Here is a 2,241-nt window from a genome sequence, read left to right on the forward strand (position 1 = left end):
CTATTTGGAAAGAATAAACCAGTTTTATTAAGTAAGGACTTGTGTCGTTAAAGTTTCGTCGGAACGAAGTTACGGAAAGTTACTTAACAAACGGAGACGTAACAATATAAATAAAAATCGTTAGACTGAGTCTGAGGTAGGTGAATATCCCAGTGATAAATATTTAAAAGAGAAACCACAATTATTAATGTTTGACTAGCTAATGATATGCCATAAGGATATATACATTATGATAAACACACACAATAAAATCCACATATGATTGTCTAACAATATGATAATAAGGTTTTCTTACCTGAGAGAGACTGCAATCCAAATGAAATAAACAATGACTAGAAAGACTGTCAAAGCTATTAAACCCACAGATTCCCAAGATGAAGTACTGTTGAAATTGTAATATATGGCACCCTCTATACACAACCATCCACTAACTGTTGCTAATGGAGTTAAGAGGAGGAAACAAATTAGATCACCAATGAGGTTTCTTCGATCGATGATATTCTCTGGCTGATTAAACCACTCACAGAAACCCTAATATTCATCCAGGAATATGTAAATGGGGGAGACACAAGATAATATATTATGATCAAAATATACATAAATAGAGGAATACATAGAATAGTTGAATACTGTATGTACGGTTTTCAACATTAAAAATAATAATAATGAAGTAAATCCTTTGCGCTTTAGACAGGTGGGCCTATTTTCATCAGGGACAAAATTAGAACACCTGTCCAAAAGGTCGAGATTTTTTAATGTGATTTACCAACAATTTTGATCCTACATGTGTTTTACCATCGTAAATATTGTTCAAGTGGTTCATTGAACGCCAAGACAGTTAGCAATTGCTGAATAAAAGTAAGGTCTTTAATGGTCATTGAAACTTTGTTATATGTGTTTTCATCGATTGTATGCAATGTTCAGGTAAATTTTATCACGAATTTAAAATAAGACACTGGCCGATGTTTGTTATATTTGATTTTATAGTTATAAAAATACCTTTGGTTTTCTATACAAACAAAATTGAAAATTGCAAAGTTCACATGTGGTATCACTTCTACTTCCTAACCATCTTTCCAGGCAAAGTCGGTGAACTTGACCCATAGTTCCTGAAAAAGATTCAGAGTAAACTTAAACAAAGAATGATGGGGCAGATCTTTCTTCTTCTAAGGTGAACTGGGAAAACTATACATAATATTAGTTATAAAATAACATTAAACTCGAGACATTATTTATCGTATTCCTCTTAATTAGGCGATTACGGATTTAAAATTAGAGTCGTATGAAAGTAGCAGTTTAAATATATTTTTGGCCCTCAACATTTTTCTGCCCAAAAGTTCTTCAATAACATACCTCATCACCTAAGCTGGATATGATCGTTGATTGAAATCTCTCTAAATGTTATTTTATTACAGTTTTAAACGTCGAAAGTAGGCAGTAATAACCAATAGGCCTAATATTTGCCATAAAAACACAGAATTAATTCTGTGGAATAAAAATTACATTAGACTGCAGAACATACGCAGCCTAGTGTTTGTTGTTCTTCACTAATATTGGGCCTTTTGGTTTTGATTGTTTCATCAGCATTCGGCGTTTAAAACCGTACTATTAAAACCTATTTATGTCAGTGTTCTTAAAACGTTAATTTGTTAAAAAATTTTCGCTTAAAGTCACAATATGATGAAAATATGAAATCAAAATTGGCTGACTGTAAATCTCTCTGTATATACATTGTTACGTCTCCGTTCGTTAGTTGATTTTCCGTAACTTTGTTCCGACTAAACTTTAGCGACACAAGTCCTTTCTTAATAAAAGTGGTTTATTCTTTCTGAATATAACTTTACCGATACACTTATTTTCAACAGTCGCTCTATAACAAACGCTATAACAACGAACGTTAACTTCAACAATACTTTCTGACTGCAGTTCAATTACTCACTACCTACACACATTATATCCCGTCACGTTGTGACCGTCTTATATATATATATACAAGACTAACACTATATCTAGTAATCTCCCGACAATTCACGAAGGTTCGAGAGAACGAGTGGCATGACACTAGTCACGCCACGTTTCTAGAAATATCCTGTTCCTTCGTGAATGCCCTAGCATTTACTAGATATAGGGTAGTCTGGTATATATAAGATGGTGACAACGTGACGGGACAATGTGTAGGTGATGAGTAATTGAATGTATGCGGACAGAATATTGTTGCCCTCGTGAGACGTTTGTTATAGA

The 2,241-nt window shown here is 33.4% G+C and overlaps 1 protein-coding gene across 1 annotated transcript in view; it reads right to left on the bottom strand.

Moving 5' to 3' along the window:
- Window positions 1-1,109, bottom strand: part of LOC106477150 (E3 ubiquitin-protein ligase MARCH3-like) — a gene marked incomplete at its 5' end in the record, with an annotated part of 8,764 nt that extends 7,655 nt beyond the window's left edge. The window contains 2 exons of the mRNA XM_013937743.2: window positions 296-531; window positions 1,000-1,109. Of these exons, the coding sequence (XP_013793197.2) occupies window positions 296-531; window positions 1,000-1,109 (346 nt within the window). The remainder of the gene's footprint in view (window positions 1-295; window positions 532-999) is intronic.
- Window positions 1,110-2,241: the final 1,132 nt, after the last annotated feature.

Source organism: Limulus polyphemus, unplaced genomic scaffold (assembly GCF_000517525.1).
Source record: "Limulus polyphemus unplaced genomic scaffold, Limulus_polyphemus-2.1.2 Scaffold13025, whole genome shotgun sequence".
Classification (NCBI taxonomy): Eukaryota; Metazoa; Arthropoda; class Merostomata; order Xiphosura; family Limulidae; genus Limulus; species Limulus polyphemus.